Here is a 13,375-nt window from a genome sequence, read left to right as displayed (position 1 = left end):
TCACAATTCTTGGGTGTTTTCTTGTGAGTCATTCAGTGACTCACAGGCAGCGCGTTCTTTGATCTGAGGCGTCACTTTCCTTTTCCTTTTTCCATCATGATTTCATCCAGTTACAATTCGTGTCTTCATAACCTTCCAGACAAATATTTTAGGCTTTGCACGTTTCTAGCAACTTTCTTCCCTTTTTCCCTCCTATAGGGTCCCATACAGCTGTAATTACACTGTTTGGTAGCGTGTTTTCTCGTTTAATAATAATTGCCCACTGTATGAAGGATCCCCTGCTGTGCCCCCATATAGTAATAATGCCCCCCTGCTTTACCCCCATATAGTAATAATGTCCTCTTCTCTGCTCTCCATATAGTAGAAATGCCTCTATATAGTAGTAATGCCCCCTCCCCTGCTCTGCCCCCATAATAACAATGCCTCCTGCCATGCTGCCATAGTGATAATGCCCCCTGCATTAAACTCATATCTTCTAGGCCTGGAGATCATTTTTCTCTCCTCTGGCCTCTGGCCTATGAGCCGCAGGGATGGATACTCCAGCAGACATGATGATGTTATATCATTGCATCTGCTGGAGAGATCAACCCCCAGCTTCTCATAGGCTGTGCCCGCAGCTAATGAGAATGAATGTAGAATAGGGATGCTGACAGCTCCCAAGCTCCTAATCTTCTGTTCTCTGCACCTTAATGTCAGCCCGCTCACTGTGAAGTTAATACAGTGCATGGGCTGACATTATAGTGAACATGGCATCCCTAGAAGCTGCATGGCTACAGCTACTAGGGATGTTTAAAGTGAACATTTCCACCGGAATGTTGTGGCACACCAGTTGGGAACACTGGTGTACACGTTAAAGTGGTATTCGGGAAATTAACTTTTGTACATTTCTTCATACACCTATATAACTTTGTCATATGACTTTATTAAAAATGTTTTTTATTTTTTTACATTGATTGACATCGTTAAGGGGCCACCAATGGTTGTGTTGCGAACTGCAGGGCTGCATAAGCCCGGTCTTGGCACAGTTACATATCGTAAATGCTGCCACATGCCAAGTTAGTGATGCTGAACCTTTCCTGGTGTCTATATAATGCATATTTGCATTGAAATATACATTACATTTAGGGAATCTGTGTGTGCTGCAGCCTCTTCTGATGTCTATATGTGGTGCACTCCTGTGAGGCTCGACCGGTCACTTGCCAGATGGTATTGTGTGGCGCCACTACTGTGGTGGTTGGTCAGGATATAGCTCAGCCAGATGTACTGACACCAGTGCCGGTTGGGCACGCAGGTATCTGGGCACACCTGCTTTTATTTAAGAGAGGCTGGCTATACCCTTTCTTCTGTTGTCAGTGACCTGCCGGGCTGTGAGGGGGTCCCTTGGGCACTTATCACTGTGGTCCGGAGTGGAGTTGTGACCCACCCTGACTATCGGTACCGCTATCCACAGAAAGGGGAGATGACCCAACGAAGGTGCAATTACTGTGTCCTGTTACCATAAATAAAGTCCTCTTTACTTTAGGAATACTTGATACAGTAGCAGACAGTAGACTTGTAACTTGACAATATACTTTGGACTTGACTGACAAGACTTGTGCTGAGAGCTTGAGAGGTAGGATAGCTGTGCTGGCTTAGTTGCTGAGAAGTAGAGTAAGTTCAGAGAAGTGGAGATGAGAGGAGGATGTTTTGAGAGTCCCAACCCAATGTAGTACTGTGCTCTGCTGGAAATTTAGACTTGTGAATAGAGAGAATACTTTTTTGCCTGTGTCTTGACTTTTTATCTCTGCCCCCCCCCCCCCCCCCCGGGGTCAGGTGACACATCCTATGAGGGTGACACAAGCCCCAGACTTCATTACCTGGGTTGATCAGAGTGGCCAAGATTTCCTGGTGACACCCACACTGCGAGATAGTGTATGTAGGCTTATAGCGACTTTGCTCTATCCGGATCAGTTCCTCTGTTATAGGATACCGTCCTGCACTTTTAGACTTTTTCTCAGCATGGGCTGGGATGATCTCTGACTTTGTCCTTTCTGTGAGTGTTTAGCACTGCATAGGGAGTAGAAGTGTTGCTTTCAAGAAAAGAGTGTCCGTGCTTCTCATGTGTGTCTGTCCACTACCTCACTCCAGACTAGACTACAATTGTCCTCTAACAGGGGACCTGGCATAAACCAGGGCCCAACTTGACTGCTATAAGGACCGTTCTGGCTTGCGTCCTCTCTGTACAGGAACCACACTCAGACTGACTAAGTGTGTGACTACACTTCCTCTCCCCATGTGACAACTTCCTACAAGGTATGTAATGCCTGCAGTAAGTGGGCGACAAGAGAGTGCAAAAGAACAAAAAGAATAGAGATAGGTGGAAAAGAGAAAAGAGTTCTCATTGGTGCACAAATCACAAACAACAATAACCCCTCGAGTACTTCAGTACTATACTTAAACACAAAATATACATACTAGCGACATCTAGTGGCAAAACTTAGGTATGACTTCATTACCACTTTTACTTAGAGTACAGGCTTTTGCGAGGGGTGTATAAGCTAGCAACACCCATGGTAGGACACCACATATATAATACATGTTACCATTAGAATAGACTGTCAGTAGCACTGCAGTAACAAAACAGTGTAGAAGAGCACGTGGTGATAACTTTCAATCAATGCTAGTGTTGCTAGTTTTTATTAATAAAATTGTATAAGTGAATTAAAAAACTTAAAATTTTTATTCGCTATACCCTTTTAAAACAGTGTAACCCAACCTGTGGCCCTCAAACTGTTGCAAAACTACAGTCCCCTGCATGCTGTGATTAAAGTTGTGCAATAGGGAACACTACATTAAAAGATAAAGTTTAAACGTTTTTTTTTCCCCCCTACAGTGAAGCTTATCCAACAATTCGGGTGATGGACGTACAATTGTGCTATGACGTTGCCGACCTTCTCAGAATTTCCCGTGAGAGGTAAAAACTGGTGGTTACTTTTTGCAATTTATAATGGTTCATTCCCTGTTGCTATAGAGATTAGTTGAATACACTTACATAATAAAAAAATATTTAATGTTTTTAATTTTTTTCCTTTTCCTTGGACCACTGGGTAGACCATGCTCATGAATTTTGCTCAACAGAAGAAGAATCTGCTGTAGGACGGGAGAATATGGTGACACCCACCTACAGATATATGCCATACTGTGCCCATATAATCCTAGCATTCAGCGCTAATATAATACCACCATATACTGCTAAGTATTAGATAGTTTTAGTACTATTAGTATCTAAGATAATGTAGAGGCTAGCTAGTCATGCTGCCCCCTTCTGCCTTTTATTGAGCACAGTGAATGCTTATAGCGTTGAAGGTAATTTGTCATATGAGTGGGGTGCTTGGCTTCAACAGATTAACTGTGGACAACCCTTTAATTTATTTAATGTCATAAACTTGGGTCATGTTATAGCTGCTTGAAGCTTAGCCTAGTAGTATTATTAATAATTTTACTTTTTTTGTTTTATTTTTAGGACAAAAGCTGAAAAGAACCTGGGATATTACATCAAACTGCACGCCAAAACCGGAGAGTATGTGTTTATTAACCCCAAGCCATGTGGACAGTTCTGCTGCTGTGTGGTGCGTGGGTGTGAGAGGGTAGGTACCCACAATTAGGGTCCTATAACCACCAATTACAATGGGGTGTGTATATATAATGTCACAGAACTCAAGTGCCTTTGCAGATTTTCAAAAATTGTTTTATAGCCTTTAAAAAGTCAGAACACCAGTGTACCAGCTTTACATTTTCAGCAACCTTTACACTTTATTTTTTATTTATTTTTTAATTTTAGTTTCAACAGTATAACACAGCATTGGGAATAGGGGTGTAGGGTTAGAATGGTGGGGGGAAGGACTGAGTTGAGGGAAACATAGAAAATTCTAAATGTGTGTCTGTGAGTCTATGGTAATAGACTTAATAGATGTTGGTGTTAGGCTACAATGTGGTGTGCACCTCTCCATTGCAGCTTAATGTGGAGAGTTCGGAGAAAATACATGGAGGGTGACTCACACAGGCTGTAGATAGGGAATGCAGACAAAAGGCCTAGGAGATCACTTCCCGGCCTTTTTGGCTAAGATCAAGTGTAGTATCTGTTCTTATCAGTTTAATATCTGATACGTCCCCTATCTGGGGACCATATATTAAATGGATTTTTAGAACAGGGAGGTGGAAAAAGAGCTTGCTCTGTCTTCTCCAGGCATTGACCTGGTATTGCAGTGCTTCCCGGATCAGTGCAAAAAAAAAAAAAAAAAAAAAAGGCCTAGGAGAATGACATTGGCTGTGTACAAGTGTAAAAAAAAGGCAGCTGCCATGTACAGCACTTTCCCTACAGCTAAATAGTAAGACATTTTTAATAAAGATTTTGTTCAGGAAACAAAACACAAATGCAAATGTGTGCCTAGCATAAGCACAGTTTTTAACAGGAAGGGTTGACACACTTTCCAGTTTATTTTGTGGTCCTATTTGTGCCTTGTAACAATGTAGTTTTTATATTTTACACCCAGATTGAAGCTATTGAATATTACACCTCTGTAAAGGATAAGCTGGATCAGGAATTTGCATCTAAACTGGAGCAGGCACGTAATGTGCCCATTGGGATTGCTTTTGTGACTCTTTCCGATAAATCTATGGCGACTTTGTAAGTGCAGCGCATAGTCAGTAAGGACATATATACATTCTATGTAATTTGTGTAATGCAGTCAAGTGAGACTTTTTGTTTCCTCAGCATTGTGAAAGATTTCAATGCCATCAAATGTATTAAATGCAAATGTGCCACAGAGCCTCAGCCATCACGCTTCAGCAGAGAGCTCCATATCACAAAGTGGTCTGTGACCTACGCCACCTACCCGGAGAACATCTCATGGTAAGCGGAGTGCTCCCATGTTATGTCACTTTCCGTATTCAGTCAGGTTATAGCTTGAAATGTTAAAAATCTTTTAACAGGACGCTAATGTGTTGTTTATGATACTACTATTATACTTTGGGCCTCCACGAGTACTGGGGCCCGGGAGTAACAGCTACCACTGCAGCCCTTATAGCTACACCTCGCCATTTAGTCTCTTCAAGTAATATTCACTACCCACTATTAGTCACCAGGTAAAATGCAGTGCTGACCACGGGTTGTGTGTGGTGTTATAGTAGGTGCGGTTTCTGATATTATTCAGATTTTTCTTGTTTTTTTAGGCAGAATCTGTCTGTGCAGGGACTAAAATGGTGGGCGCGTGTCCTGGGAATCAATTTTTGCCTTTTCATTGTGTTATTCTTCCTCACAACGCCATCGATTATTATTTCTACAATGGACAAGTTCAATGTCACCAAGCCCATCTACTACTTGAATGTAAGTAAATTCTATAGCTTTTGGAACTTTCCTGGAAATCTAAAATGAAAAAGAAAACAGCAATATAGATGTAAAACGGATTTCGGGTGAATCTGTTTTGTCTCTATTAGAGATGAGCGCAACGGGAACGTACCCAGGTCCGATCATTCAGCATTTCATTACTGGTGGCTAAAGAAGTTAGGTGCAGCCCTAGGGAGTCTGGGAAAACATGGAAACAGTTTATGGCCTATGGCTGTATCCATGTTTTCCAGGACTCCCTAGGGCTGCACCTAACTTCTTTAGCCACCGGTAATCAAATGCCGAACAATCTGACCTGAGCATGATCCAGTTGTGCTCATTTTTAGTCTCTATTTAAACATAGCATAGGATGAAGAGGGAGGGTCTGAGCTCAAAAATATATATTTTTCTATAATTTTATTGAGTATTTTCTTGTCAACAGCTGGTTAAAGATGACCTATGGGCAACCTAAAAAAATTAGAAGTTACTATGATTAAAAAGCTTAAGGTGTTCTGATCAGTTTTACAGTTTCTTGATATGCCCTTCCTTTTCTGAGAGGGTTTATAGTTTGTTTGACTATCCATTTATTAATCACATGTGTGGGAACATCATTTTAATAATGGTAGTGAATACAGGGTGATAGGTGGGAGTATGCAGCCAGTGGGTGTGAAAGTTTTACATTGAACTGTATGTCTGATACACAACCTGACTGTATAATCCTACACAACCTGACTGTATAATCCAACTCATCACCTAAAATTAAGTTCACGCCCATCTGACTATTAACTGAATTGTCACACAAAGCATAAACCGGTGTATCTTGTGAATAGTAGGTCTTATTTGGGAACTTAAAAAAAAAAAGTGTAGTCAGGGCACCCTAAGCTTGCTAGTTGTAGTATGGCTGTTGGACAAGGCAGCAGACAGGAAGGCACCAGGTAGCATGGTCTACATGGTACCTATATATATAAAGTTGGTGGTGTCCGTGCAGCCCTTGTGTTTTACGGTAAAAATAATAAAGTTTATATTCTCCTAATCTCCCCCAATGTACTGCAGCCTTTGCCTGTGATCCCCGCTCGGGAGACTTGAGAGATTTACTCATTTTTAGACTTTCTAATTTCTTTAATAACAACCTATGGAATGTATAAAAACCCTTTAAAAATGTGACCAAACACTCAGCTAATATGGAAGCTGCATATCTCATGGTATGATCATTATACTGTCTTAAAGAAGTATGCATATGATAAAGTTTTTACCTCTTTGTCCTTGCAGAACCCGGTGATCAGCCAGTTCTTTCCCACCCTCTTGCTGTGGTCGTTCTCTGCATTATTACCAACCATTGTGTATTACTCCACTCTCTTTGAGGCTCACTGGACAAAGTAAGATCATATTTAGTACAACCAAATCCTAGAATCTTGGAACCCCTGTGTTTTTGAGTTCTGTTTTCTCTGAGTATAATAAGCTAAGGAGATGTTATTTTTACAAAACATAAAGGTTTCCCTATTCCCACCCCGGCATGAAAAGCTAAATCTTTGCTCATTTTACAGATCTGCAGAGAATCGGATCATGATGCATAAAGTCTACATCTTCCTCATCTTCATGGTGCTGATTCTGCCGTCGCTCGGCCTGACCAGGTAAGTCTTCTGCAACATGACCGGGCTCTCTGCAAAACACCTTTTTCATTGCATCAACCTATAAATTTTACATGTTGTTTTCCAGCTTAGACGTCTTCTTTCGATGGCTGTTTGACAAATCTCTGGACAATAGCCGTATCCGTCTGGAGTAAGTGTAGAGGATTGCTGACATCGCAGCTCTCCTATAACATTACCATTTTGTCCAGTCTTCTGCCATATGACCAATCTGTAATACATTTCTTGTTGCTTAGATGTGTCTTCCTGCCGGATCAAGGCGCCTTCTTTGTCAACTACGTCATTGCTTCTGCATTTGTTGGAAATGGGATGGAGTTGTTGCGTCTTCCAGGCCTCATCTTATACACTATACGCATGGTGATGGCCAAATCTGCATCAGAGAGAAAGAACATAAAGCAGGTACTTTTCCCGCTACCAAGGCTTAAAGGGGCTGTATCACAATGACAACCCCTGGCTGTAAGCCTCAATAGTATGTATTCCACATATAGCTGTATATACACCTCTTATTATGAACAGAATAGAGAGCCCTTATGTAAGAGTGCTCTCACTTTGTCTATCATTGCATTACATGGTCAGCCTTTCCTTGATCTCTTGGGGTGGGTGATCAGCTGGCATCTATGACTTTGCATTGTGGAAATCTGACAAGCAATAAAAGACAAGTTCAAACACAGGTGCTATACTAAAATTTTCATAATAACAGGTAAATTCTTTTTAAAGTGGTTCTCCGCTTTTGAGAATTCCTACTTGTTAGAAGGTTTGTCAGTAGGCTGATCACAAACTTTCTCTACTGGGCCACCTTAGTGATTACCTATAATCCGTGGGGAAACCTATCAGTAAGTGTTACATTTCCAGGGAGCGCCACTGAAGGCTAAACTAAGCATTAAGGTCCTTTTAGACCTAAGGATTGGTCAGCTGCGGGGGGGTGCAAGCGAGCGACAATCAGTGATATATATGCTCGTTTGCAATGCCTTTACATAGCTCGACAAATCGAGCAGTCGGCCTGCACAAATGATCCATATATTGTTTGTGCAGCCATGGAAACTGTCAGCCTGGATATACTTATATCTGTACTGTCAGAGTCCTGATCACACAGCAGTACCTACTTACCTAGTGTGCTGCTGTTATCCTGCATCCGCTTCTTTGGATGTCCCATCCAACTGCTGTATCTTCCCTGCCGTCTCCAGAAATCAGTCATTCTGGAGAAGGCGGGTCTGGATGATGGAGAAGATTGATGGGAAAGCCAAAGAAGAGGATGCAGGATCACAGCAGCAATGCAGAACTTTCTTGCACTATGGAACCTGAACTTGCCCCTTTACATGAACTCTCCAAAAAAGTATATAAAACTTGATTTTCGAATCTGGACAATTTTTTTTTTTATTAAATGTTTAAAACAAAAATACAGAAACACCCAAGCATGTGACTCCTTAATGTCTGTCTCTCCCAAGTGGCTGTATCTACTATAAGAACAAGGTATGCCTGTGTCAGATAAACATTGGAGCTTCTGTAATGGGAACCTCACCAATCAAAAACTCTCTGAAAAACATGGCCTTTTTTTTTTTTCCCCAGAAACCGCAGCACTCTTGTGTTCAGTTTAGGTGTGGGTTTTGCCGCTCAGTTCTATTGAAGTGAATGGACCTGAATTGCAATACCACACCCAACCAATAATTTGGTGGGGGTCTTGGCAGTTGCACCCCATGGATCAGAAAGTCATGGCATAGCTGAGCATAATAGATGAAACACCCCTTTAAGCGTGGAAACTGACACTTACGTGAACACAGGCCTAAATCCTGAATATATTTTTCATAAGAATCTAGGGAATGGAAAAGAGAAAGACTGTGATATCAGAGTAAAAGAATTCTACAAGATTAAACAAAAATAATATTTGAGATAAGAGATTTTGGTTTATGGAAGAGAAGCAGATGAAATGCAGATGTTCCTGTACTGATTCTTTTCTCTTCTCCTGCAGCACCAGGCCTATGAATACCAGTATGGAGCCATGTATGCCTGGCTGTTGTGCGTGTTCACTGTCATCACCGCCTACAGTATCACCTGCCCCATCATTGTGCCATTTGGTAAGTCACTCACAGCATAACTTTTTAGGACTTGGCTCTATTGTCACTATTCACTTTATGGATTACATGACATGACCATTTTATAGTTCAGGTCATAACAGATACCATTTATATGTCTATGTTTATTTATAGGTATATGTTTTTTTTATTTATATTATGTATTTTTCCTAATATAAATATAATTTTTTTTTTTTTTTACACTATTTATTTTACCTTTTTTTTTCTATTCTTTCCACTCATGCACTAAACCATACCTTTGCCTGATTGCTTGTATAGTACCTCTGTACTGCAGTGTAACATGTTTGTAGGCGTGTTGGATTTATATAGTTGTGTTTCCTCTCTAGGTTTGATCTACATGCTGCTGAAACACATAGTGGACAGACACAACCTGTATTATGCTTATCTGCCCACTAAACTGGACCGGAAGATCCACTTTGCAGCTGTGAACCAGTCATTGGCTGCCCCCATATTGTGCATCATGTGGTTGTTTTTCTTTTCTCTTCTTCGAATGGGTATGACGCCATATTTTTATTGGAGGGGAAGAGGGGGAATCTTTATAGGTTCCTAATAAAAAATTTTTTTCCATTTCTTTAGGTTTTAAAGGTGCTACACTTTTCACCCTTGTCATTTTGCTAATAACCATCCTCATCTGTATCTCATATACTTGTTTCGGCTGCCTCAAACATCTCAGCCCTTTAAATTACAAGGTAAGTGTTTTGGGTATTGGATGTAGAATGCCATTGCTCCCCTGCCACCAGTTTGTGTAATTGGTATTGATTATTAGTAATAAAAAAATTCTTTACCAGTAAATGGAGGGTAGACAGTCTAAATGGCTGCAGGGAAATGTTGCCCATTTGTAGGAAATCAGTCATGTATGTAGTTTTAGGAATAAAATGTAAGTATGTAGAAGATAAATGTAGAAGAAAGAAAGAAAGAAAGAAGAAGAACCCTTATATAATTTGCTTTACATTTTGGTTTATATCCAGATACTTGAATCTGTTCCTGGAACTGACACTCCAGCTGAGGAGGAAGCTCCACGGAAATCACCTGTAAGTATGAGAAATCTTCAGATGCCGATGTACATGTACGGTGCTGTTGGGACCACCAACTGACCACCAGAAGCAGGACCTAATAGCATGCTGACCTGACACTGAAAGGCAAAGTAGATATAATTTCAGTTTATTACAGCTGTGAGCAGGCAATCACATACTCAAGTCTCAGTAGGGCTTAAATGTAAGAAATCTTACTAAAATAGAAATACACAAAACTCCTCCCAAAGGAAAAATGAGACACCTCTAACCTGCTGACATGTCCCAATAGCGCACAGGGTGGTGAAGATGAAGGTGGTTTCCTTACCTTGATCCTCCGCACCATTTTCGCTAAGTTTGTAGTTTACTCCATATGCTAATGAGGCGGTTTGGTGCACTGGGGGCAGGACTACTACCCTCAGTGTACCCATCCACCCCGGCCGGCCTGTACCTCCTTGTGAGTATTCATCCGGTGCTCTGTAGTGATGAGTGTCAAAGTGATGTCACTTTTCATCGCTACCCCACTGATTTTATGTCCATAATGGCCTGTCTGTAAAATAGTGAAATAGTGCATAAAAAAGACAATAAAGCTAGAAATATTTGCTTCATACAACTGGTTTACATGACTTATTGTTTAAAAAACGTAAGTGCTTTGCCTGAGCCACTCTTGTTCTATCTGGCACACTTCTAGACTAGGTTTACTGTCTATGTTTTAGACAGTATTATGTGTATAGCACATTTCCCAATGACTCCTAATAATCTGTAAAAAGACCACTCATCAGTTCCTTTATACTGTTTATTGGTAATTTTATTTGAGAGGGCACACATGACTGTTTCTCACTTCAGTTCTTGGTGGGTCACTTTATTTAGTGTTTTTCTCTCTCTGATACAGTGTTTGCCATTGCAGGTCTATGTCCCCAGCGCATTGATGACTCCAACTGAGAGCACAAAACTGGAGAAGGATCGCCGTCCGTCTTATGGAGCCATAACCGTAACCAACACGACAGCTGACGCAGACACGGCTCGCCATGTATCATGGGATGTCTCTGAGTCATAATATAGTGCCTGATCATATGTAGACCAAAGGCTGGGCCCAGCGGCAACCGAGCAGACCTGTAGATTGAGACTAATAATGCCTGTAAGGACAAAGACTGGTGACAGTGATAGTTCCTGCTGATATATTGCTTATGGACAGCAGAGTTATCTCCCTATACAAGGTGCTATGATGGGAGCCATGAAGGTCGCTTACTGCATAGACCATTGCTGCTTCAGATTTAGTAATCTTCAGAATATCTGCAGGTTAAAATGAAATACAGACCCTTAAAGGGTTTTGAGGTATTAGGGCAACTCAACTTTTTTTTTTATAGGTCAAATTTGTATCAAATAGGGTGGTACCCTACTCGGGACCCCTTATATTAGCACAAGTGCCAATGCAAACATCCAAATGGAAATTATGTAATCACACACTTCTCCTGCAGAGGCCGCCAGTGGGCCTTTAGGTAGGACGGTCATACACACAATGAAGATTAGAGGGGAAGCTAGTCCCACTCAAATAGGTGGGTTTCTCCAACATTAGCCCGTATGATCAGACTGTAACCCCTTTAAGCCACATTTTGTGTTCCGCTAATTTTTCCCAACTTTTTTTTGTGTTTTTATTTTTTCACTACATGGAATCACAGAAATCAATAATGTCTACTAAGGTCACAAGGGCAAGAAAACACAGCTGCTTTTTTTTCCAGAAACAGTGCAAAATCTATCCACAGGTTGTGAGTGGTTTGGCGGCCCAACCCTATTCCCTTTTAATGCAGCCAAGCTGCAGTAATGGACAACGGGGTGGTGTTTCTCACTGGGCTTTTTTTTTTTTAAACCAGATACAGCACATGTAGTTTCATTATGGTCTTACAGTCTCTGGTAAAAGTTACTATACAAATAGCGTTACAGCTATTCACAGCCATTTGATCACCATGATGCAGTCGTCATCACCGGGACGGTCTTTAATCTACAGACTCCTTAACATGCTGCAGCAGCCTTAAGGGACCATTCACCTATCTGCCAAAGACTTGTGTATATATAGTTTTTGTGTTATTGTAATATACAGATGTACATCATTTTATAAATTATAAAACTAGAAAAAAAAGCGTCATTGTATGTGAAACATAACACCTAATGTTTTGTTAGGGCAGGGGTAGGTGGGGGCCAATGGCTGCAACCTCTAAGTCAATATTTCCAACACTTAAGTACAGGATGTCATACGTTGTCCTTGAATACAATTGGTTAACTCAAGCCAAGTGTGTTATGTATAATAATGGCTTACACACACTGGTTTGTGATAGATGTGAGAAATGATCTTAAAATAAGGGATGTAGTACCTGCCTACACCACTAGATGTCACTCTATCAATTAGAAATTACCCATAAATAAAATGGTATACAAATAGAAAAACACAATGGGCTTGATTCATATAAAATATATAAAGAATTTTTATTGTATATAATAGGTACCAATACATAAACAATTTTTACCAATATAAAATGAAGTTTTTTAAAAGAATATGACCCCAGTAAAAATACATATAAGATAGGTGTCAGCAATGCGGTATTATACCCACAACAATTTTCTAATATGGGAATATAGCTATAAGGTGCATAAAGTCATATACTGTTCTAGTATTGCCTCAATATCATTCCGCATGTAAACAAAGAAAGCCAAGTGGCCACTATAGCATTTAGAGCATATTGCACATACCCATATTGTCTGACACCGCACAAGCCGTTCCTACGTACGTTTCGCTATTGCACGCTTCCTCGGGTTCCCATATTTTATATGAATCAAGCCCATTGTGTTTTTCTATTTGTATACAATGATAATGGCTTATCAGACTAAGATGAATATCCACCAGACATGCATGCTATCACTCCATTAACTTGAGATCCGGGGGTTGGAACTCCTCTGATCAGATGGTTATCACCTAACCTATTTGTTAAGATTGGGATTTGCCCAATTTACGGTAAAGTCGCTCAGCTCTTGTAATAAGTTTTAGAGGGGTTGTCTGGGCATAAAATCATTTATCTATGTTTAAACAAGGGCATGTTTTAAAAAAACAAACAAAAAAAAACCTTGCCTACCCTTATCCCTCTGCAGCGGCTGTTCTAGTTACTCCCATACCTGCTCATCACAGCTGGACAGTGTGATGCATTATCCCCACAAGAGCTGCCCACTGAATCGGGTCAATGCTGTGACCAGTGATTAGTTAACTGGGCAATTAGG

General features: G+C 40.7%; 1 protein-coding gene and 1 non-coding gene across 2 annotated transcripts in view; both read left to right on the top strand.

Moving 5' to 3' along the window:
- TMEM63A (transmembrane protein 63A) overlaps positions 1 to 12,266 on the top strand; it is a 31,585-nt gene extending 19,319 nt beyond the window's left edge. Inside the window, exons 10-23 of the mRNA XM_069954173.1 lie at positions 2,873 to 2,953; positions 3,503 to 3,626; positions 4,533 to 4,666; positions 4,754 to 4,891; positions 5,212 to 5,365; positions 6,632 to 6,738; positions 6,907 to 6,993; positions 7,079 to 7,141; positions 7,245 to 7,407; positions 8,975 to 9,080; positions 9,425 to 9,592; positions 9,675 to 9,787; positions 10,067 to 10,129; positions 11,016 to 12,266. Of these exons, the coding sequence (XP_069810274.1) occupies positions 2,873 to 2,953; positions 3,503 to 3,626; positions 4,533 to 4,666; positions 4,754 to 4,891; positions 5,212 to 5,365; positions 6,632 to 6,738; positions 6,907 to 6,993; positions 7,079 to 7,141; positions 7,245 to 7,407; positions 8,975 to 9,080; positions 9,425 to 9,592; positions 9,675 to 9,787; positions 10,067 to 10,129; positions 11,016 to 11,165 (1,651 nt within the window). The 3' untranslated portion in view covers positions 11,166 to 12,266. The remainder of the gene's footprint in view (positions 1 to 2,872; positions 2,954 to 3,502; positions 3,627 to 4,532; positions 4,667 to 4,753; positions 4,892 to 5,211; positions 5,366 to 6,631; positions 6,739 to 6,906; positions 6,994 to 7,078; positions 7,142 to 7,244; positions 7,408 to 8,974; positions 9,081 to 9,424; positions 9,593 to 9,674; positions 9,788 to 10,066; positions 10,130 to 11,015) is intronic.
- LOC138774597 (U2 spliceosomal RNA) lies at positions 4,079 to 4,270 on the top strand. Its single transcript, XR_011360339.1, has one exon. It is a non-coding gene; the product is annotated as a U2 spliceosomal RNA (small nuclear RNA).
- Positions 12,267 to 13,375: the final 1,109 nt, after the last annotated feature.

This window comes from Dendropsophus ebraccatus, chromosome 15 (genome assembly GCF_027789765.1).
Source record: "Dendropsophus ebraccatus isolate aDenEbr1 chromosome 15, aDenEbr1.pat, whole genome shotgun sequence".
NCBI lineage: Eukaryota > Metazoa > Chordata > Amphibia > Anura > Hylidae > Dendropsophus > Dendropsophus ebraccatus.
This window is presented reverse-complemented; position numbering and strand designations above follow the sequence as displayed.